Source organism: Pterocles gutturalis, unplaced genomic scaffold (assembly GCF_000699245.1).
Source record: "Pterocles gutturalis isolate BGI_N339 unplaced genomic scaffold, ASM69924v1 scaffold2710, whole genome shotgun sequence".
In the NCBI taxonomy this organism is placed as follows: domain Eukaryota; kingdom Metazoa; phylum Chordata; class Aves; order Pterocliformes; family Pteroclidae; genus Pterocles; species Pterocles gutturalis.
In genome coordinates, this window is record NW_010143094.1 from 3,973 (window position 1) to 26,279 (window position 22,307).

The following is a 22,307-nucleotide window of genomic DNA, read 5'->3' on the forward strand; positions in this document are numbered from 1 at the left end:
TATTTAGGTACATAGTTGAAATGCCTTAAGCTTGGTAAGAATTCAGAGTGATTTGTAACCATGCAGGTATAAAAAACAATGAAAAGCCTTCATGTAACTGTTTATTCAGTTGCTTTATAAAGCTAAACTATTTCAGCTCTTCTGATGTCATGATTGACTTTGTATGCCAGTGTGGGGTTTTTTCCTGGCTAAGCAAATAGTGCAGTTGGTGCTGAAATTTAATCTAAAAGCTTCCTTTCTCATTTATGTAGTTTATGAAGATGGAATTTAGAATTCAACACACATGGGATGGTTTACCTGTGAGCCATGAGCCAGTAAAAATTGGGCTGAAGTCAGACAATGCAGGACTGCTAATGGAAGTTAATGCTCCCTTCTTTAATGATCCTCCAGCACCACTTGGAGAGGCAGGGAAACCTTTTAGTAGGCTGTGGGACTATGAGGGTAAGTGTACCTGTTCTGCTGCAAATATCTGATTTGTGTAGACACTGATGTTCCTCTACAGTTAATAAGCCTGCTCTTTATTTAAGAGTCTGGTGATTATTTTTTGAAACTGATCTAATGGCTGTAAGTATATGTCATCTAATTCAACTCAATTTCTTTAGTCACAGTACTGTTTTTAAAGATCAGATTTGAAATGTAAAATTTTTCCAGAGCACTCTGGGAAAGAATTGCAATGTAATCACTGCCTGACTCTTAAACAGCTCTTTAAGTATCTATAAGCCTCATACTATATTCAGCTGTAAACTACCCCAAACTTTGGAGAGTGGTGCTCTTTTTCTAGGTGGTGAATTGATTTTCATCACCAACACTGTTGGCCATATGGTGAGTGGTTGTTTTGTAGTAGTGCAGTGATACAAATGACCAGGAGAAGAAGCAAATATGTTTTGTCTCTCAGTGGTCACAAGGAAATGGAGTACAATGAGCAGGATTGATTTCAAGAATGATGAGGCTGACTCTTCCTGTCAATAGTGTGGGCACTCAAGCTTGGTGTCTGGTTTACTGATAACTTGTGGAATAATAGAGGCTTGATATATTTGACAAAAAAAGTATTGTGGCATATATATAAAAATGCATTTGCAGTAGGTACATAGAAGTGAAATCCTAAAGATAGATTCTACTTTTGCTTTAAGTAACAGAGCAGTATCTAAAACATGTCTATTTTAGTCACTTTTCCAAAGTCTATTTGAGGAACAGGAAGGTGTGAAACAAAGAACAGGTCATTAAATAATAGAACAGGTCATTAAATAATTCAAAATTGTACCCAAATGGAATGGGGAATATCCTTATAGTAATGTTTTTGTTCTCCTTTCCTGTCAATACTGTTGCTTTGAACAATGCAAGAATTTAATGTTTCCAGCAGTTCTCTACTTCCTGATACTGAACTATTCTGATTAAAGCTCTGTTAGAACAGCTTTAGCACCTCTTTGATATTATTATACTAAAATGTAAAAATCAATTTACTAATCATATCTAATGATAATTCTAACTAAAGCTTTCTAATGTTGCTGTGAGAAGCACCATTGTAGTTCCACTTGGTGTTCTTAAAAGGTGATTCAGCAGTCACACCTGGCTCTCAGGTACACCTGGAACAGTCATCTCCTATCCAAAGTATCGGCTATCTACAGGGAAAAGCCATTTGAGCTAAATGCTTTCTTACTATTTCTGAGATTTATCAGTCTTTGTTATGGGCTGTGTTCTCTGCTGTGAGTGTATGTTCCTCTTTTTATTTTTGGTTTTTTTTTTTTTTTTTCTGATCTCTGGTGCTCTGTGCCCTCAGGCTACTGGCAAACACAAGACTTCTGCACTTAAGTGGAGTGCCTGCTGTGAGTATGATTGAGAAGGATCACTCTGTCTTGGTCAGCTTTGTTCACAGCAAGCATGCTAGGTGAAATTGCTATGTGCTGATGCTTCGCTTGCTGCACTGGTAGCTGACATTAGTTAATAGATGTGCCATTTTTCTGCTGCATCAAGATGAGTGTTTCCAAAGCTGGAGTTGGCAAAGTAAATAAAATTAGTACAGTGCTTTATAAAGCTCCTTATTGTGATAGGCATTTTAAATAAAAGCTCTTGAAGTTACAATTACGGCACACCATTTAAAATAAAGCTGTCAGGAGCATATGCACAGCTAGACAAACACTGGCATGACACAGGCCAAAAATAATGAAAACATAATTGTTTTAGTGGAATGTGAAGGTGTCAGGATATTGCAAAATAGTTAACGTACAATACTGACAGCCAATTGGTTTTTTTTTCAGTTGTAGAAGCATTTTTCCTGAGTGACAGAAATGAACAGTATTTAGAAGTTGAACTTTGTCCGTAAGTACAACACTCAGAAAAAGTTACAAATGTTAATTTTCATTTCCAGTTGTAATGCTTCTAAGACACATGTACAAGAAAGACTGGATATGGAAATTGTTCCAGTATGGGGAATGTGCACGTTTGTGGCAGAACAGTGCACTAATAACTTGGCATTATTTTAAGAAAATTATGCTCTGATTTTTTGACAGCCACGGACAACACTTGGTGTTGCTGCTTTCTGGCAAAAGAAGAGTATGGAAAGTAAGCGGTAAAGTACATTCATAATGTACAGAAAAAACTATCTGGTTTTAGGTACCTGTTGCCTGACTGGAAGATGACAATAACTCCTTTTTCCCTCCTTTAACAGGAAGAACTTCCTTTAGAGTTTGAGGTGACCAGAATGAAAAACAAATGGGAGGGTAAAGCTCATCTTCCTTGGCATTATTTTCCACCGTGCACTAACAAGTTCAATGCATTTGCAATTCATGGCTCAGGAGAAGAGAGAAAATATGAAGCGCTTCATCCTGTGCCTCAACATGAATTACAGGAAGGACAAAAACCAGATTTGTAAGCATGAAATTATCTCTTCTGTAATATAGTTGCACTATTCTTGGGATACTTAAAGAAAGCAAACCTGATGTTCAGGTTGAGTGCCACTAGGATTTTAATTAGACTGGTTAGCCACAGATCCATGGGCACTGTACTTTGTATAAAGCGCTGCGGCAGATAGCTGTAATTAGTGCTTGATTTCTGTGTTATCCACGAGGTGCATAGCGAATTATGCATTCAACACCATTGGCATCTGTTTTATCACCTTCCTCAGCTAAATCATAGATAGGTTGTTCTACTTTTTCCTTGCCTCTAGCACCTCCTGAAATGCTACTTAGTGTTAATTTCACCAGATACATTTCCGGTAAATCTCTTTTGCTTCTCCCCTGCTATTCTAAACAACCTCACCTCTACAGATGGCTCCATATGATGGAAAAATTTGGAAAGGCAGACTAAAGTGAAAAGTGTATTAAAAGAATACCCAGTTTCAATAGAAAAAACTCAAATACGTTGATTTTTAAGTTGTGCTTTGGGCCTGTTTGTTTTCTTTGAGTGTGGGGTGAGATGATTTGATACAAAATGCCCAGAAGCAGCAGTTTTTATAAATGAACTAGCTTTAGAGGTCCACGATAGTTCTTATACTAACTTGTTAGTCACCATAAAATGACAGCCAGGTAAGGTAAATTTTAGATGTTACCCTTTTTTGCCTTTCTTTAAGAAAAACTTAGCTTCTGCAAATGTTTACTTTAAAAAAAAAATCAAAGCTGTTGCAAATGAAGTATATTCTCTTTATCAGTATTCCATAAGAAATAGATATTTTATTTTTCTGGGGTAAACTGGAGAGTGCCTGTAATATGTTTCAAAAAGGGATTATTTCTGTTTTTTCTATAGTACCTCTTCCAAAAAACATCCTTGACTTTTTCAGAAATTGGTAGCAGATGCAAATATGTGAAGAGGTTGCTCCTTGCTACTTTCATTGCTCTTAGTTCGTTTTCACTCTTGCAAATTACTTCCTAATAAGAGAATTCCATTTGCCTTTTTAAGTGGTTAGTGTAGTGTTAAATGTTCTATCTACTGTTTGTCAGTTTTTTAATGTAAGTATTAATTAGCAATTGGCTTCAGTGTTTTCCTTCTATTGTTTCTGTATGGTAGCCTAAAGGAGAAGTTCTTAGCATGAACTGATTTCATAATGTTTAAAAGAAAATGAGACTTCTAGTCTTACAGAAAACATATATTTACCGGCTTCGTTATCCTGTCCTGCCTTCCTCTTTTCTGGAGATGATAGCCCTGTGATAGGATTTTTCAATTAGTCAAGAGTTGTAAATGCTATTTGCTTCGTGGGAGTGCAGATAAGTCATAAAGCAGGACAACACTGTGCTCTTGCTCTGACTACAGAGCCAGGTAACATAAGCTGAGGGAGATGAAAAGGTGAGCACTCTGTTAACTTCACTTTGTGCTGTGTGGTACTTGTTCATAGCTGAGGGTTTTGCCCTGTGTTTTCCAGTACAAGATTTTCAGAAAGACAGTAGTGGTTTTATTTATAAACTCGGGTTTTGGAAAATGAACACATGGAATGATGGTTACATTCCTGTCCAAGAAAACATGAAAATAAAGATTAATTAAACCTCTGGAGGATACTGCCTTTTACTAAGACACTATAGGACTCATAGCTTTTTTTGTTTTCTTCTTCTCTTTGCAGTCATCGCCTGGAATTTTTCAAAGAATTGAACCTGAAAGGACTAATGGGAGAAGAATGGAAGCAGCCTGAATCAGATATATGGAAGTCTCTCTCTAATTAAATGGATTGAGACATAAATTTTTGTAGCATTAAGGTTGAATGAAGCTATATGGAAACACCTTCTTAATTTTGAGCAGCGTTCGTAAATATCAGATTAGCAAGGCTTGTCTTGACACCAAAAGCATGGATCGATCTTAAAATCAACTGTAAAGTATCTGGGCCAGTCGATTTTAACTGTATGAAGTATGCAAGGGCTTGTGTTTCAGTTCATCTGGGTATGGAGTTTTTCATCGGTGCAAGAGATGAATCTACTCCTACTGATGAAGGGCAAAAAGTGCTACAAATACAACTGTGTTTTCATGAGAGCTCTAAGCCTCACAAGGTCAATATCTGCCTTGGAGTCTTTCGGTTTCCTCTAGTTGCTGCGTTTCTCCTGTATTTTCACTGCTGCTTGTTTGTTTCTTGGCTGTTGAATGAGATAATATACCTAAAGTTTTTGGTTGCAACCAGGAGAAAGAATGCCTCCTTCAGGAACAGAAAAGCATATGGCTATCATGGCATTTGGTGGCCCAGTACTTGCATTGCAAGATGCTGTGGAGGTGTAACACAAGCCAGTCCCTTTCCTATGTGTTCCTATACCTGAAGTTTTCCCTTGCACGGTGCTGAAGTTGGAACATAATTTATGTTACTTTATTAGCAGACTTCTGCTTCAAATTTAGTGTGGAATTTCTAGGGATATTTAGGTACAGAAGGTAGACTTTCAAAAGGTTTGATGCATTCCAGGAAAAGTTTCTGGGAGAGAGAATGTTTAGTAAAACTCTTCTATATGGTTGTGTGCCTACAAAAGCTTGTTTGTTACCGTAGAATGGTCTGGGTTGGGAGGGACCTTTGAAAGTCATCTAGTCCAACGCCCTGCAATGGCCAGGGACATCCCTGTTTGGCCTTGTTCCAAGGCCTTGTCACATTACCTTAAGGATTCAGCGCAGATGTAGGAGAATTTTGTTTCATGCCACTTAACCTTGGAAATAGTCTAATTTTATGTGTCCACATGTGGGCATGGATATTTTTAACAGTACTCAATACTGTTAGCTGGTAAAATCTAATCTGTAAATACTTACAGGATTTACAAATGAGATGTTCCTTTTTTTGTCTAGCATAGAAAGTACTGCTTGGTTGTGGCTGCTGAATTGTTCCTATATGAATTAACTTAGAAAATGGGAAGCTTACCCAGTAACCAGATCCTACATCTGAAAAGTAGGTGACTTTAAAATCAAACTTCTTTTGGTTTAGTTCAGAATGAGGATTCAGACTAAGACACGGTCCTCAGTCCTTTACTGGTGAGGACTTGTTGCATCCTGTTGAAGTGTTGTCCTCGCAGGGTAAAAGCTGGTCGTGATCTCTAGTCTGGGAGAAGGATTATTTTGGGAGCCTGAGAGAATGTCTGAGTCATAACTGAAGGAGTACCTTTCAGAAGTTATGCCCTGAGGCTGTGGTGTTGGGTGTCATCCTTTTGTGTAGCATTTTCTACTGAGCGATTTAGAATCCTACAAGTTCTTGGAAGGGACTAGTGCTCTTGTAGGCTAACATCCTGCTCAAAGCAGTTCTGTCATTGAAACTAGGTGAGTTTGCTGAGGGCCTTGTCGAGTTTTGAATAACTCTACAGGTAGAGCTTCAAATGCTCTGGGTAACTTGTTTCAATACTCAACTAGTTGTGTTACGAAAATGTATCTAATTGCCATTTCCCCTGCTGTCCTTCTCAGTTTGCCTTTTGTGACTCTCATTAGTAAGCACCTTCCACTCAGATAATGCTGACAGACAATTTTCAAGTGTAACATGGGTTGTAACTCAGAGGCAGAAATGCTCACAGGCCTTTCTTGGTTTTTTTACGTCATAAATGAATCTAAAAATCTTGTGTGTAGCTTTAGATGTAAAAATGAACATAAAGTTTTGCACCAGAGTGCACTCTGAAAGTCGTATTTCTGAAAGGATTTTCTGTTCTCTTCTGAGCTTGTAATAAACATGGTCTGATGGTCATGTTTTCTATGTTATCTTTAAATTTAATTCTACCTGTAGATTCTGTACAAGAAGAAAAGAAGATGGGAATATCCTGCCTTTGTGAAGAACATCTTGGTGTGATTAATATCTGTGGGATAGAATGTTACTTCAGATTTTTTGTTTGGCTTTAATTCCCTCTTTTTACTTTCAGTTTTATAGAACTATACTTTCAAATTCAAGGATTTTAGGCTTTTTCAGATGCAGACTTTGGCATGTCAGTGCACTGAGCTGTCCAATTGTTTTTGCTCTCTCTTAATTAGACACTATAGATTCCTTGCTATAAAGTGCCATCTGTTGAAAATTATAAGTATTGTACATTTAATTGTTTGGCTTGTTTTCTGCCTTCAATCCATACACAGTTTTCTAAAGAATGACATCACTCTGAAATATTGACTAATCCAATAAATGTTGATTAAATTTTTTCTTTAGGTACTGACATTCAAAAGCTGGTTTTGAAATTTCAGTCAAAAGCAAAAGAACATTTCACTGTACTTTTAGACTTTGTTTTAAATGCTTTGTCGAAAAAGTGCATGCAAAGGTTCAGGATGAGTTTACTGTCTTTCTCACAAAGGTTGTTTTCTTGTGGTGAATGATGCTTTGTATGTCAGGGACAGTAAATCAAATTACTTATTCAGAGGCTTCATCTCATTCATGCCCACTTCAAACTGACTACTTCAGAATTGACTTTGGATGCAAATTATAAACTTTGAAAGAAGTAGATTACTTTCCCTAAATAAGCAATTTAAAGTAAAATAGTGGTGTCTGTAGTATAAAATGTAATGCTAGATGCTTCTGAGAATGGGAGTTATCATATAGACATTATTCAAGGCACATGCTACTCCACGCCCCTGTCGGGTGCTTCAGTTGTATGTTTCTGAACTTCAAGAGTCTGTCTGAACTGTAAGTGCTGCCCTTCATCTGAAGGTTTCCATATGGGTTCATGGAGTGCAGAGTTGAAACCTGTGCACTGACTTGTTTCTAAAGGTTTAAAGTTAAATTAGTCGCTTGGTAGAAACTTACTGTTTGGGGGCGGGTCTCTACATAAGGCATATTTCAGATGGAAGTGCAGCGTCTTGGCACACGGTAATGAATTCTTGGCTCATCAGTGGACAGTACAGTGCTTGCCAGCATCCCTTGCAGCTCCCAGGATTTCGCAGGATAGGCATCAGTGGTCATTGAGGTGACCAGCTAGTTATAGCTTTCTTGCTCTGATGTGCTTCTTAACCAGGCTTTGTTTTACACTGTGGAGTCCAGCTGTAGCCTGTCTTTCCTGAGTTGCCTCTGGTTTTGATGACGTGCAAACAGGAAGAAAAGACAGAACAAACTGCTCTGCATGAGTTCTATTTAATTATATGTTCGTTAATTGTTATTCCTGCTCTAGAAAGAATGTGACTCAGTCCAGTCTAGCTCAGTGTATGTGCCTATGTACATGCATGCATATGTAGGGGCATTCATCATTGTGCTGTTTTTATATGTCAAACTTGTATCAAGAATCTGATATGTACAGATAAATTCTCTAAATTGTCACACTAGATATACTTTATGTAGGATATCAATTTCATAAAATGCAGCTCTGCATTTTATGAAAGTATAGATCATGGAAGCACTCTATCCACAAATCCATTTCATTTTGAAATGGATTTAAGCACTTCAACCTCAAGAGCATTTCTTAGCCATTACTCTTTAAAAATATCAACCTGTCTCATAAGTTCCTGTGGGTAATACTTGGCTTTTTGTCAGTTATATCCTGATATCCCATATTGGGTCTAAGATGCACGAATTTTATTACTTTGGAAAAGGGGGAATATGCATTGAGAGGTGCACAGTATTTGAGTTTTTTTTAGCTCTGCAAAGGCTTTAGATAACCTTAAGTGTGACATGTGGAAATGTCAATGTTGTGGCAATTTTTAATTATTTTACCATATTTGTCCAGAATTCCTAAGGAACTGAGACTGATGGCTTATCTCTACCTTCTTGCCTTTTTAGCAGGTTTGTCTTCACCTTTTTCCCTACTACCGTAATGATTTTTAAGTCAGTTAGCCAATTTCAGCTGAACCAGGCAGAGGAACAGACAGTCTTAAAAGATACTGGATTCTTGCAAATATGTGAATGTGGACAGCTGGAGGCAGTTCCTCACTATAGCACCCCCCAGTGAAGAAAGAAGATGTAATCTCTTAGGCCTTATCTTGTAGGTGTAGTGAAGCAGTTGGTGCATGCTTAAATTCAGTTATGGTACATAGACCTTCTTGCCTTTAGGCATTGATTAGGAAACTAGGAAATATGTGGAACTTAAGGGATATGAGCTTACAGCACTAATCACCTAAAATTTCAGTTGAGATAATGGATATACTTCTGTTGCTTACATAGTGCTCAAAACTAATAGGCATGTTTTTTCCACTGTTGCCAGATAATTCAGCAGAAACTTTTAATTAGTTCTCGCATTCTAGTACAACTATTGCTCTGTCTATAGGGCAATAGAATTGTCTGTCTTAAATAGTTTATGCTGTTGTGCTATTTGATTTACCAAGTTTAATGAAATGCTGAGCAGTTTTGCTGTAATTTTTTCTTTTAATCTTCTTAGTAAATACTTGGCCAGTTGAGGCAGAATGCAGATTTGGATATTTGCAACCACTTACTTAGAAGATGATCAGACTGAATAACCTGAAAAATAAAGATACTGAGCTTAATGAATGAAAAATATACCTGTAAAGAAAAATCTGTCTTGCTTCAGCAATTTTATCTTTTAAGTGCATTTCTAAGCTCCTTGTCATAGTATGTTCATACTTGTGAACTCAGACATGAAAACTAGAATTCTCCGTGACTCAGCCCTCCTTAAAATGTCAGTAGATCTTCATACATTTGGTTAAAAACATCTTATGATTGCACTCCCAAAGACCTTGCTTTTTATGTTTCTTGCCACTAGGTGGAGGAAGAAGGTTATCAAAAGCATGCCTTGGTGCTACCAGCCAAGTTATCCTTATCCAGAGCCACTCCTTACTATATCCTTGAGTTTAGACAAAAAAAAAAGATGTTTCAGTCAAGCTGATGATCTCTTATTTTGGTTTTTTGGGAGCATCTTTATCAAAATAAACACTAGGCTGCGTTCTGCAGTTACAGTTTTAATGTTTCATTTCCTACCGTAGTATTCCTATAAATAATTTTGAGACAAAATTCTCAGAAGATAAATTCTATTAGGTCAGTCTGTAGTATAAAAGATAGTGTTCTGATACACAAATGACTTGAATATTCTTTTGGTTTGTTTATAAATATATGGGATAGTCTCTTGCAAACTTTCTAAAAAGGCTATATTTAATTCTGAAGGAATTTTGGTTTTTTAGTACAGCCTGGTTTGTAAGAGACTGTGTGTCCTTCAAGAGTAAGGCTTGAGTGGTGCAGACACCCTGGAGTGAAGCTTAGAAGAGAGGAATGTGAAACAATGTGAAAAACTGTAGCCTAAGAAGGACAGAAAATTGTTGTTCTTCAGTACAAAAATGCAAAAAGAAAGTTTTCTTTAAAGAAAACATGAGTGGTAATGTGTCCTAGTGGCAGAAGTGATTTGTGTCTGAAATGCAAAGATGGAGCGAGTTAGGCTGTCAGGTATGGTAGGTGATTAAAATCTAGCACTGCATGTAGTGACCCTGCAGAGTTTGAGGGGTTTTTTTTGTGCAAAAGCTCTGAATGGGAATAAAATTCTGCTGATGTCTTTGTATACTTTTTAATAATTTTCTCTAATATGCCTAGTCATATACGCTCTAGCTTCCTGAAGGATTATGTTACTTTCTGACCATGTAAAATGCTTTCAAAATATGAACAGCACAGTGCATAATTTGCTTCACATAAAATTTAAAACTATTCTTTCACGCTGCCAAAGCCATCTCTAAAGTGGGCTTCATTGCATTTAATTGTGGTGCATGTATAACAATGCTATTGAAGTTTGATCGTTAACCTGCATTTCTTTTATTCATGATTCCTTCTTTTTGCTTTCAGTGAGTGCTTTAGTTTACTACAGTGTCCCTGAACAGTGCTTCAGCAAAAGTACTGGGAAGTGCTTTAAGCCTGATGATAGAACCCTTATTTACACTGGTTGTATAAACAGCTATACACATTCTCATACAGATAGTCCCAGTGAGATCAATGCAGCAGTTAACACAAGACAGTGTCTAGCAGTGATGGCTTTTTCCACTTATTTGTCTATCTGTTGAAATCAGTATCAGTATTATCAGGAGAATTCAGTTCTCGAAGCTAGTTCTATATGAGCATACTGCTTGTTTTCTTTCTTCTGGTTTAAAACAAGCAAAAGCCTTAGCTGCAGGGTCTGTGGGAGGGTTTTAAGTGATGGTTCAGGAGTCACTGTATCTGCAGTAGCTATGAACATACCAAAATATGGTTTTGATTTTTTTTCTCAAATAATGCTATAGAGTAGCACTGAGTGTGTGTAAATAACCTCTCCCAGTTATGTAGTTTATTTGCAAATACCAGATGTGTAAGAATACATTTGTAAAACAGACCTAACTAAATTGTGTTAAAATGGCACTGAAGATGTAAATTTCTCTGCCTTCCCTGCTGTTTTGAACCCAGACTATTTCAGCGGCTTTCTTGGAATATGCAACAGATTCTTAAGAAAAAAAAAAATAAGAGAGTTTTCAGAGGTCACCTTTTGAAAATATAGACCTTCCCTCTGTAGATCACATTTTTTGCCAGTTTAATCTCGTCTTTCATTTCAGAAATTCATTCTCTTGAACTCAGCTACTGCAGGCAATGAAGTTTCTATCTTGGTGTCAGTGGCTGTTATAAAATTATTCATCCCTTTAATTCTAGGCAATGTAAGTGGTTCACTCTCTCACTGCTGAGTTTGCTTCCATCACCAAATTAAACTTTTTGGAAACCAGTACTTTCTCAGTGCTTTATAGCTTATACAAGCCATGGTATTTAATTGTGTCTGGCACTTTAAATAATTAGTTCTTGTTTTAAAGTTGCATATTACTTTCCTAAATGTTAACAGGGTGGTCTGTAACCTCTTGTGACAGGTATTGTCATGGAACCTGATTTAGGATCCTGCCAACTACACCAGTTTGTCACAGGAGGAGTGGAATAGGTCACTTAAAGAATCACCATCAAAGGTATTAGCAAAAGTGATTTTAATATGAATTTGTACAATTACTACTTAAAGTTCATTGACAAGGTTCACTCTATTACTTACTACATGGAGGAAAGACACAAAGGAAAATCAAGTGTTTTACACAGACACCAGAGACACAAAAGGATAAGGGAGACCATCCCGTTGAGTCTCAAGGTTCAGAGTGTGCCTGCTTGCTTTCTGCACTCCTTACAGAGCCTAGGTGCGTTGTGTCTGAGTCCAGTCTTAGTCCCAGACTTGGTCAGCAGTTTATGTCTAAGGGTAGGAATACAAAGAGTGGGGAAGACCCTCCCATTGAGTCACAAGGTTCAGAATGGACTCCCTTGCTTTCTAAACTTCTCAGAGAGGAGTCTAGGTGCAGTTGGATCCAGACTTGGTCAAGAGTTTGTCTAACTGCACCTAGACTCGGTCAAGAGTTTATGTCTAATGGTATACAAGTTTAAATAATTAGCAGTAAATAACTACATTGATCAGTAGCATTAATTCAACATGCTATTAGTCACTTAGTAAAGATCTGCAGCAAGGGTCAATTACATGGTCGGTGCTCCAAGCTCATACACATCGATGCTTGCTGTGCCACTCTGCTCCTCTGTGGGTTTTCAGAGAACAAGTTGAAAGATATTCAGATATGGTTGATGAGATGGTCACTAGTGACATCTTTGGGATGAAAGATGGTTTTGAAAGTTAAGTGTGGGCTGCTGCTTATAAGGGGGCAGCTTTGTCTAGCCAGTGCTTTTGTCTTGATATCCCTTTTGTGCTCATGGTGGAATTTTTCCAGCCATGAGATGAGTCAGTATAGACAACAACTCCAGCTGCAGAGAAGGAAACAAGCCCTTTCCACACCCAACCCTGATCCCAGGTCCTTGCTGAGAGGGAAAAAAACCCAACACCAGAACACCTGCAAAGACCCTAAAGCAAAATAAACTTCAGTTGAATAACTGTTGACATAAAGGAAGGAACAGAGATGTGGACATGGGGTCAAGGAAAAAGGGATAACTACTACGGTTTAAGGTATTGGTAAATGTAAGGCACTTGCTTTCTTTGAAGGAGAGGGTTTGGGGTTTTTTATACTGGAAGTTTCTTCAGGTGTGAGTCCATTTCCATGTTTCATCTCTTGTGTCAAGACTTGTTGAGGTTTAGCATTCAGGCTTGGAAAGAGTATTTGAGCTGATGAGAGGTGGAAATTTATTTTTTTATTTCTGCACCTGTTTAGTTAGTTTTAATAGAGCAGTAAATTGACTGCTTTCATCTCAGTTAATCTGTGGATTTGATGCTTGGGTGAGGCTCCCCAGATTAATTATCAGGTTTAGTAAATGATATTGGGAAAAGTAATCACATTCTGCATGTGTTAGTATCACAGTGCCAAGACTTTTTTTCATCCTCCTGAGTCTACAGTGCCTGAAGCACTTAAAATCATTATAGTATTTCTTACAAAATGTGTAATTTATCTGTTAAAATGAGGACTACCACACAGATTACATCACAAGCATTGCCTGTATTCACACAATTTTGTGTTCACTGTCATGTGAGATGCTGAATTTCAATCTTTGGTTTTTAACACCTTTCCCCTCTGTGTTTCTGAAATGTATTCTGAAAACCCTAGTTTTCAACAATGTCTGTTTTTTTTCTGCTGAAATCCTTTTTTTTTTTTTTTCCGGAGTAGCAAGACCAGAATAATCTCCTTAAAGTAGGACTTTGCCCAAACATCTGGGCAACTTCTCTCCCTTCTCTGTTTAGTGTATCAGTGTTTACAGCTCAAAACATTGGTTTAGCCATTACAGCCCTTAAAGTAGGATTTTAGCCCAAAGAGTGTCTGCTCTGTTTTAAACTTCATGAAGCTTCTCCTATATTTTTTTTTTCTTCGGTCATGGAAAGATTACTTAATTTAAAAAAATGGTGGTAATTGATAAATGTGATGATTCTTTTAAACTTTCACACAGTTTAAGATCTTAAAATCAGGCATTAATAGGTACAAGTTAATGGCTAGTTTATTATAACTCCTACTAATTGTCTAGTTTTGTCAGCAGCTGTAATGTAATTAATTATTGTCATAAAGACTGAATTGTTTAAAATAAATTCCAAGTATTACACAAGATGAGGTTTTTTGTTTTTCAGTAGGCCACACAATGGGAGCCACCTAGCCTTGCTTTCACATTTTTTGGCACTTGTGGTCTGTTCTAACTTAGTTGTGATGTTCCCTAAACCATATCGCAAGTAGAATTAATTGTGGATGGTTGTGTATCTTTCAGCGTCTAATTAGAACATACTGATTACAAGCTGTTTTGTGAAGCCTTGTTTCCAGTGGATTTGTGTTCCATGTTCCCTGAGCCCTTCTGTCTGCATTAGAAATCACTTAGGAATCTTAGGTGTTGTTAGAAGAACGGTAGTTAAGGACCTTGTAATTGCTGTCAGACTTTGAATGAGCTGAGTGTCAGTCATCTGTTTCTCACAAACCGAGATAACAGGAATATGTTGAGATTTTTTTTTTTTTTTTGTGAAAAGATTAACTGTTTCTTTGCCAGGACACATATTGTCAGCTTGCAGTAAAGTCTGTGAGCTGGCATTTGACATCTTAGGAGGTTTTTGAAACAGAAGATAGGCTGAAGTGTTTCACGTTTCTTTAAGCTCCATTGGCACGGGTGTTGAAGGTTATTTTTGTATCTAATGGTTAAAAATTGGTGGAATCCGAAGTGGTGTGTGGGTCTGAAAGGCTGAGTGTTGGGAGACATTGCACATTGGAAGAGTTATATTTGTAAGAAATAAACCGATGCCATCTGTCACCCACTCTGCAAGATTATTATTTATGATTAGGTACGTCAGGCCGTAGGCTGCAATGAGTAGTACCATACAGCACAGGGTGCCTACTTGGAATCAAGCAGTCTTGAGTGCAGGGAAGTTTGAAAACTCAAACCACAAAAATCATACCAAAGTTGGCATGGGGGAGGGAGGGATATCTGTGATGGATTAAGAGGTTGTAATTTTGAATGTCCATTCCAGCTTTGTTGAATCAGCCCTGTTGTTCCCAGAAAACTCCGCTGGAATTGCCTTGCTGTAACAATTTGCATGTTGATTGGATTTAAAATATGTGAGCATCTGTAGTGTGAATCACATTTCAGTCTAATTCTGGGAGTTTCTGAGCAGCATCTTCAAGTTTGTGATTAGCAGGAAGTCTGATCTAGTATTCTAGGAACTGTGGGTGCTTGCTTTCTGACAGGATCAGAGCCCTTGACAGTTACAGAACCATGTTATTTAAAAAAAAAACCACAACAAACATGCAAATTATATACACCAATCATTGTTATGAACCAAGAATCCTCTGTCATGTAATTAGAACATGTTGCTTCTGTTCTGCAGAGCATAGTTTCTTATAGTTTTATTGTCTGTGCTCCATGTGCCTTTCTCTTCTCCAATGCCTATCCGAAGCAGAAGCTAGTTTATTCCTGGAGCTCTGCACGTGCTAGTGGGGCCGATGGGTGATCTGGTTGATAAACTGGGTACATGCATCAGCTGATTGACTAGCAGCTGCTTATTAAACAAAATGCAAATGACTGAAAATTGTACCCCTGTTTACTTCATAGGGGCAGTAACTTGAACTTCCTTCTACCTATTCTCTGTTTTTCACTCCAAAAATTGTCTATGTTTGTTAATGCACCTCCCCCCACCCCCAGCCACCCAATGTAGAGGAGGTTGCTCCATGTACTCAAAAGTAATTAGAACAGGACAGATACACGAGTAGTTCCACCACATAAGCTTCACTTTCAGAAAACTAGGCAAAAGTTCATATAGCTGCCAAAAGACAGGGCCATTGCAAAACCTCCAGGGTTAAAGCGCATTTACTAGTTTTGTCAGTAGGAATTTATATAGACTATCATTTACGTGAGTTTTTCGTAAGTAAAGTTATGGCTTTGTTTCTGTAACAGACATTGTACTGACTGTGAGATGGCTGATTGCTGAAACTTGACTCAAAATTTGTGTATTGAGTTCTTTACCAGTTATCTACAGTATGATGAGCAATTAATAAAATGAGTCCAAACATCTGGTCCTTAAATTTGTTTCCCTCTCCAGTAATTAACTTCTGATGGAGCAAAAAAGTTAGCTGATGAAGTTGTGATTTATGCTGTGTGTCTGTGCATAATGTAAATTCAGATACCATTTCAATTTGAACTGGTAACTATAAGAGACCACTATCTTCTATGTGACTGCATATGTTTGTGCTTTTTGTTATTGATGGAAAATTAGGATAGATCAGCCAAGTTGCTGACTGAAAAAGAGGTTGGATGTGAAGTTCAATTCAGTATTTAAGGAATGTTGATGCTGAGCTTGTTTTTACGTTATAATTCTGTTTTCAGGTGATTTTGTTTCAATACGGCAGAATCTTCTCTGGAGGAGCCTGCTTTGCAGTGAGTAGTGTCCTGCAAGGATAACGAAATGCCATCTGAAACTAACTTGGTGTTTAGTCCCAACTGCTATTTCATTTTCCATTGCTACCCAGAAGTTGTATTAAGACAATTAAAAAAATTACTTTAATCATAATTTTCTCAGTTAAGGAATTGTTGATGTTACCACAACTATGAGAAAAGTTCTGGTGTTGTCAGTCCCCATGTGCAGTCTCAAATGGGAAAGGAGGAGGTATACAGGAATGGCAGTAGTCTGGAAGATGTTCCAAAAAATCTCTTGTATCCAGTAGGAATTGCTACTCAGTTAGTTTAGTGGAGTTTGATCTCTTTAACAAAAACATTACATATCTCTGACTATACTACTGATATGGCAGTTTGAAGAAAGAATCCTATTAAAAATTACAAAGTAATCAAAATCAGTGTCTGTATTTCAGCATGTGTACTTTAATGCTTGCAATGATAACATTCAATAATTCTTTTCCCTAGGTTATCTTCTGTATTTCTTACATTTATATGTTGAAACTTTCTGGGAGTCAGTTGGATAATCCCTAAATAATAAATAGTTGTGAAGTAGAGAAACCTGAAGATGATTGTCTGAATAATGCAGATAATTAAAATATTTGGGAGTATTTGAAAATGCTTTAGTTCAACATACTTCGCCAGTATCACATTACGAACGAGGATGAAATTTTAATTACTTTCTTTTAAATGCCCTGCAAAGGGATTGATCTCCTATAAAAAGGAATATAATATAGGCTGGAATGGTGTGTCACTTATTCATTGAAAGTATTTGCCACCTGAGAATAATGAATTCCATGTTATCCATGGATATATGACTGGAAGAATGTATGAGCAACTTGAGGGAGAGATTGAACTGAGTCAGGAGCCTGACTTCTAAGTATGAAGAGTTTCTTTTTGACAATAAAGCAAGACTAGGCTCTGAGGCCACCAAAGTCTGTAAATAAGGTTTTTTCTTTTTAACTTTAATGTCTTTGGGATTAAATCCAGAATGGAATGTCATCTGGACTCTCATCTGCAGTGAGACTTTTTGGGTAATGAGAATACAGAGCATCCTATGTAAATTATTTGTACACAATTACAAAGAATGAATATTTGACAGGAAATGTAACAGCTATATGCAAACAAGCTGCAGAGAATATATTCAGCTATATTTCTTCCATGCGGGAATGCATTGGTTTCAAAGCTACTTGGATGATTTAGTGTCCAATGGCCCTGATTTCAGAACTTAAGCAGGATGTTGTTAGAGGAAAAAAACCTGCTGTAGCAGCTTTTCCTTCATTGCAGTCTTGGTGGTTCTGTAGTACCTCGGAATCTTCTGGCTGCCTGAAGAACTCTTCCCTATTGCAGCAAATGAGTTGGAAATAGCTCTGTGCCTGCCAAAAAAGCATATTTATTTGGTGCTTTAAAAAAATTAATGTTTTTATATATAACTACCTGATTGGTTGGAATACAATAGCATTCATATTCTTAATGTTATACAGTACTAGTTCAGCTAATACCGATAAACTCTTGATAATTAATTGCAAAACCAACTCAAAATCTCATAGTGTTTAAGGCAAAATTGAATTTGCTGCCCTGAAACATGTGGCTAGGACACAATTGCATCTGATGAGATTTATACATGGCCTTGAGTAACATGTTAGACTTGCAAGTGGATACATATGAAAGCCAGAGACTATGAATCCTGGTTTTGTCACATCTAAGAGAATTTAAGTGTGAATTATTAGTGGAACATAAAACATTTACTTGTGCACTATTTTCCTGTTCCTTATTTTCTCCATTAGTTACTATTTGGTGTATTTCAAAATGTTAAGTCAAAAATGGAGCATGGGAGAGATCTGGGAACCAGCTGCCTTACTATTGTGGATATAGATAAATCAGTTCCTACTATCATGTAATGGCTAAAACTACTTGAAAACAAACATCTGGTCCTGATCACTAAACTGTGTTTTATGTTGAAAGCATCCCATTCAGGTAAATGAGCAAGTTCTGTTATCTAAGGGGCTACAGTTCAAGGACTACTTAAGTTTTGCATATGATTGTGGAGGGATAATTGGTGCTTTAAACTTCTTCCTGGGCACAACATGCTTTCCTAAAACATCTCCTTAACCAAAAAATATTTGAAATTATTTTGACCAATCTTCTAAGTAGCGATGGTATGCATATTATAAAGCTATAGCTTAATCTCCCAAATTCAGAGACACTTGGCTCTTCAGGTTCCACTACCACCAACTGTAAAACCACAGGGTTTTTGTGACTAGTTGGAATGCTAATTTATATTAAAAAAAATACCTGCTACCAGCTTTCATTTTTTCCAGAACAGTATTTCTGGAATATTTTATATATTCTGTAATATATAAAATTGTTTTCCAGAACATCAGAAGACTTTGCAAAACATTATTTTTGTTTTTCAGTTAGTCATACTTGGTAGTCACAAAAGCTGTTGTAACTAATCCTCTTGAAGGGAAGGAATAAGCCTTGTAACAGCTACAATTTGTTTATAGCCACTATGTACCCGTTCCTTTTGGATACGGATCCTGACTTTTCAGATTTTCATGTAATGTATTTCAGAGTGACTCTTGGGAATGATCTTGCGGAGCTGCTAAAATTGGATTCTTTGCAGTGGCAGAATTCTCTCAAATGAGATTTTCAGAATAACGGAGAGGCTGCATAAGTTCCTCACTGTTTGTAACATGTATACAGGAATATAATGGTAAATAAGATGACAGTGTTTATGAACTGTTTATTCTAGACAGGCTGTAACTTATGGCTCATGGTAATGAGTTAGCTTCTGTAAGATCCTTGTGGGTTTTACAGGAATTGGGTGTTCTGGAGTGTTTCACCTTTCTTAGCTCTAAATAGAACCTTTAAGGTGAAACTCAATCACGAATAAACTGATTCATACAACATATCATCCAAGAAATCCAAACATGACTACTTTATATAGACAATCCTTCTATAATGTTTTTAGAACATGGATTTTATAGATGGCTGAAAAGAATGGTTAATAATAAGGATTCTTTCAATTAGAAATGAAACAACTGTTGACTAGACTGAGCATTGCTGGATGTTCTTGTTCTATCAAGAAATCAGAAATTGGTATCATTACAATTAATGAAACAGCTGATGATCGTCTGTTTTGCTCTAGGTAGGGGCACCTTTTCACTCTGACCTTTTATCTCTCTCTTCAGTTGAGAACATTCCTCTGGTGATGGAGTTACTGCAATGCATAGGTCAGTTTTCTGAGAGTAACAAAAAGTGGAAATGTTTCAACATGTTGCTGCATTATGGCATGTACTATGGTTTGGGTCAAACCTTGTCTTGGATTCAGTACGCCTGTCTTCAAGTCAGCTGTGTTATTGCATGTGGCTAAAAGTCTTTAAAAACATTCTCTGAAATTCCTTATAGTGCCATTTTAAATGTAAGTTTAGGAAGTTTAAATGAAAGTGTGTTAAGTTTTCTTTGCAGAGTGTTATTAACTAGAGGGATTCTGGATTAATTTAGCAGCCAGGTCTGTTCTTTCAGCCATAAGCCATGCTGTCAGGGAAACTTAATTACACTTTAAGTGGGATGCAAATGAGTTGTGACACTACATCATTTCACATGAAAGGTTCATTACTTAACATTAACTGCACAATGCTCTCTCCTAAGCATAGGGCTCATTACAGTTTTTCTGGTTTTTAACATGGCTACATCTGAGTGTGGCTTTTACTTTTAATGTGTCTTTTCTTACTACATGTCCTTTCTTTAATCGCTTAAGCTTTAAGCTGTTGAGTTTATTAAATGAGTTGCACAGAAGATACTAAAATAAAGCCAGACTTTATACGCTTCCAAAACTCTCACTTTGAATTAATTTGTCCTCTTCTGAGTTAACATGTATGCAGAGCTGTTGCATGTACTTGGATATGACACATCTCCCTTAGTAGAGATCTATATTTCTTGCTTGGTTCCCAGAAAAATTAGAAGAAAATAGCTGCCATTATTCTTAGTGGTTTACCATATTCATTTGGTCATGATAAATAATGATGGTTCTGTTGCAATGAGATTAAATGTGTTTATAATGGCTCAAAATTAAGGAATTTTGATTCATTGCTGGTCATTCTCAAGTGAGAAAGTAACTTATCACGTTGCATCTTAAACTCCTAGACTAACTCCATAGTTCCTTGGTAGGTTTTTGTCACCAACTGGCTGTGCCTATACCAGTGAATAGGTCCAAAGTGTATTTTTTTTGGAAGCAGCATTTAGTTGTCTTTAAGTCTTCATTCACCGAAAGATTTAATTTTCATCTTGCTGCTCCTCTACATAATGTCCTCTTTCTTGGTTTAAGAAGAGGATGGCAGGGGAGAGAATCTTGCTTTTCTGGCACATCAGTGAGTGGCCATTTAAGTCCAATAATCATTACTTCTTGGAAGAATATCATGTCAATAGTGACAATTATTGTAGGATAAATAAATAAAAAATAAATCCTTCAGGTTTTATTGTATAGTGCAACCAATTGATAGGACTTTGAAATAGCATTGAAATTACCTGTTCTCAGAAGGTCCTGCAAGTATATTTGATAAGAATAAATCTTTGGTTTTATTTTATTATAAATAAACTGATTTTTGTTTGCAAGTTCACACTGAGATGGATTCTAGTTAGACCCTAGATTGCTACTTAGGTAGAATCTTGAAGGCAGGACTCTCAGGTACTATCCCTTCACTGCTAATTTAAAAATTAGCAATTAATCCAATAAAACCCATTCCATTTCACTGAATTTAGTGGCAACATGGTATCCTTGAAAATATCTGGCATTCCAAGGTCAGTGTTTTACTGCACCTGTTTTTTGTATAAAGAGCAACTTTACTGCCAATTCTGTTGTGTTCCTCAGGACATGCTGTAGACCTGGCTGCTGAGGGTGAAAAAATGATTCTGTCTTGATGCCTACGCAGGCTGTTGTCAAGCGCAGAGATTTAATTCATGCTTTGGTAGCACCAATAATCCTACTGAAGTCAGTGGGGTCGCTATGGAACACAGTGGGACTATTCCTTGAAATCAGTGGGCCTTCCATACGTCTTAGTTTCATTATGACTTTGGTAAAAACGATACCTGAAAAAGTTCTAATGAAAAGTTTACTAGGTCAGCAGTCTTCCTCAGTCCTAATTTTATGCATCTCTGAAGTATGTATATCAATGGCTCATTAACTGCAAAGCCGCAGTTTTAAGAAGGGTATCCAAGTTCATAAACACTGTTTGGCATGCTGCTGTGGACCTAAGCAGTGAAATAATTTGCTTTTCCTTAGGGGGACCTCTGGTATCATCAAGCTGTCTCTTAATTTTGTATCTTTGCCTTCTGTTGGATTAGAACACTGAAAAGTTGAGATCTCATGAGCTTCTCAGTAAGTTTGAACCAATGTATGAGGTAGTTTTGTGAAACTTGGGAGAATGGTTACCAAAAATTAACGTGCAGCATTGCTTTTAAGTATAAATGCACCTATAACTATTTTCTAGGTGGAAAGTTGAGTTGGTTCATATGTGATGGTCACTGTGCCATCAACAAATTTTATTTTGTCCCTTCTTTGGCAATTAATCACTCTGTGAATATAGAATCATAGAATGGTCTGGGTTGGAAAGGACCTTAAAGATCATCAAGTTCCAACCCCCCTGCCTCAGGCAGGGACACCTTCCAATAGACCAGGTTGCTAAAAGCGTCACCCAGCCTGGCCTTGAAGAAAAATAGAACACATTAGAAAATGAAAAAAACTTTCCTGAGGCATTTATTCTCTTTGATTAGATAATTCCTTCTCATGTTTTTTTTCTTTAGAAAATTATGTAACTTGTCTTATGTCTTGAATTTTCTGAAGACTATGTGAACATGATGATTGTAATTAGATTCTAGAAGAACAATTCACAAACCACAATGACTGCGTACCTTGTTTAATGCAAAATTCACAAGAACTCAGGTACTTCATTGGCTCTTCTCTAAGGAGAAACAGATTCATAATCACAGAAGGGCCATGGTGTCTTTCTGTAGTTTATGTTTGTGGTTGTACATATTCCCCAACCCAGCAAGAGGGGAACAGATTGTCAAACTCTTCAGTTAAACTGAGTGAATGGCGAATACGACTTAACTT

The 22,307-nt window shown here is 37.0% G+C and overlaps 1 protein-coding gene across 1 annotated transcript; it reads left to right on the forward strand.

Annotated features, from left to right (window-relative positions):
- The first annotated feature begins 254 nt into the window (after positions 1 to 254).
- On the forward strand, positions 255 to 4,646 carry LOC104469866 (chromosome unknown open reading frame, human C4orf33). Its single transcript, XM_010084585.1, has 5 exons — positions 255 to 441; positions 2,256 to 2,316; positions 2,508 to 2,559; positions 2,666 to 2,865; positions 4,547 to 4,646. Exons 1-5 carry the CDS (start codon positions 255 to 257, stop codon positions 4,644 to 4,646), a joined length of 600 nt encoding a protein of 199 aa, XP_010082887.1.
- Positions 4,647 to 22,307: the final 17,661 nt, after the last annotated feature.